The 1,385-nt window shown below is 42.9% G+C and overlaps 1 protein-coding gene across 1 annotated transcript; it reads left to right on the plus strand.

The window, feature by feature from the left end:
- The first annotated feature begins 310 nt into the window (after positions 1-310).
- Positions 311-1,385, plus strand: LOC150032961 (uncharacterized). Its single transcript, XM_090307087.1, has 2 exons — positions 311-401; positions 1,051-1,385. Exons 1-2 carry the CDS (start codon positions 311-313, stop codon positions 1,383-1,385), a joined length of 426 nt encoding a protein of 141 aa, XP_090163213.1.

The raw sequence follows: 1,385 nt of genomic DNA on the forward strand, positions 1-1,385 counted from the left end.
TTGCAGTGGTAGTGGGGGAAGTCACCTCATAGCTAGCCCAGTTGACGGTACGACTGACTTTGAGGCAGAGGATCATTAATGTGTAATAGGGTGATTAAGACCTTATTTAGAAATTTTGCTAGGTAGAATCAGGCCAAGTCAGTGAATTTTCAGTATTTGTGGACTAAGGCCATCTGGACGATTATGTGTACCTATAAATAATGGCCTAAATGGCAAATTGTTGACAGAAGTTCACAACTCCCTATTCTCGATACAGCCAGGTAATACCAAAATGTAACAAGATTTAAAGTGGTATTACTGATGGTCCGATATGAAAAGGGAGATAGCTGACTGTGTCAAAGTTGGAAAGTGCATCCACGGATTTCATTATGGGCTTCCCCAGGACGGAAAAAGGCTTCTCAGTAATATGGGTTGTAGTGGACAGGCTCACTAAGATGGCGCATTTCATTCGAGGGAAGCCCACGTATTTGGTGAGTGAGTGGGCTCAGTTGTTCATGAAAGAGATAGTAAGGTTGCATGGTGTGCTAGTGTCAATTGTGTCCAATAGAGGCCCTCGTTTTACCTTCAGTTTTTGGAAAAGCCTTTAGACAACAATAGGAACACGGTTAAATTTCAGTGAAGCCTTCCACCCTCAGACTGATGGACAAACAGAATGCTTGAATCAAACGCTAGAGGATATATTGCGTGCTTGTGCGTTGAAGTTTTTAGAGAGTTAGGACTTCCACTTGCATTTTACAGAGTTTTCCTATAATAAAAGTTATCAGGCTACCATTGACATGTTGCCATTTGAAGCTTTATACGGTAAGAGTTGCAGGTCTCCGGTTTGCTGGGGTGAGGTTGGTGGAAACTGAGTTAGTGGAGATGAAGAATGAAGCCATGCAGAAGATCAGGACCCGAATGCTAATGGCATAGAACAGATAGAAGAGTTACGCCGATGTTAGGCGCAAAGATTTTGAATTCAAGGATGGTGATAAAGTGTTCCTGAAAGTGGCACCTATGAAGGGTGTTCTGAGGTTTGAGAAGAAGGGGAAGCTAATTCCACATTTGTAGAGCCATTCAAGATCGTGGAACGAATTGGCCCTGTGGCTTATCGTTTGGCCTTGCCACCGTCTCTCTCTGCGGTCTATAATGCCTTTCATGCCTCTATGCTGAGAAAGTACATAACAGACCCATCTCATGTGGTGGAGTTTGAGCCCTTACAGATGAATGAAAACCTAAGTTATAAAGAGAAGGTTGCACAGATTATTACAAGGAAAGTAAAAGTTTTACGTAAAGGGGAGGTGCCATTAGTGAAGGTTTCATGGAAAAATCATCAGTTTGAGGAAGCAACTTGGGAGCAAGAGAATGAGATGAGAGCTCAGTACCTGGAGCTTTTCCGGGATTAG

This window comes from Benincasa hispida, chromosome 11 (genome assembly GCF_027475165.1).
Source record: "Benincasa hispida cultivar pf3 chromosome 11, pf3_genome.v1.1, whole genome shotgun sequence".
NCBI classification, from domain to species: Eukaryota; Viridiplantae; Streptophyta; class Magnoliopsida; order Cucurbitales; family Cucurbitaceae; genus Benincasa; species Benincasa hispida.

Excerpts from the sequence above, each read along its gene's own strand:
- LOC150032961 (XM_090307087.1), top strand. The coding sequence starts at position 311 with ATGAAAAGGGAGATAGCTGACTGTGTCAAAGTTGGAAAGTGCATCCAC. Across the intron at positions 402-1,050 it reads GGACGGAAAAAGGCTTCTCA|AGCCATTCAAGATCGTGGAA; the intron begins GTAATATGGGTT and ends CCACATTTGTAG.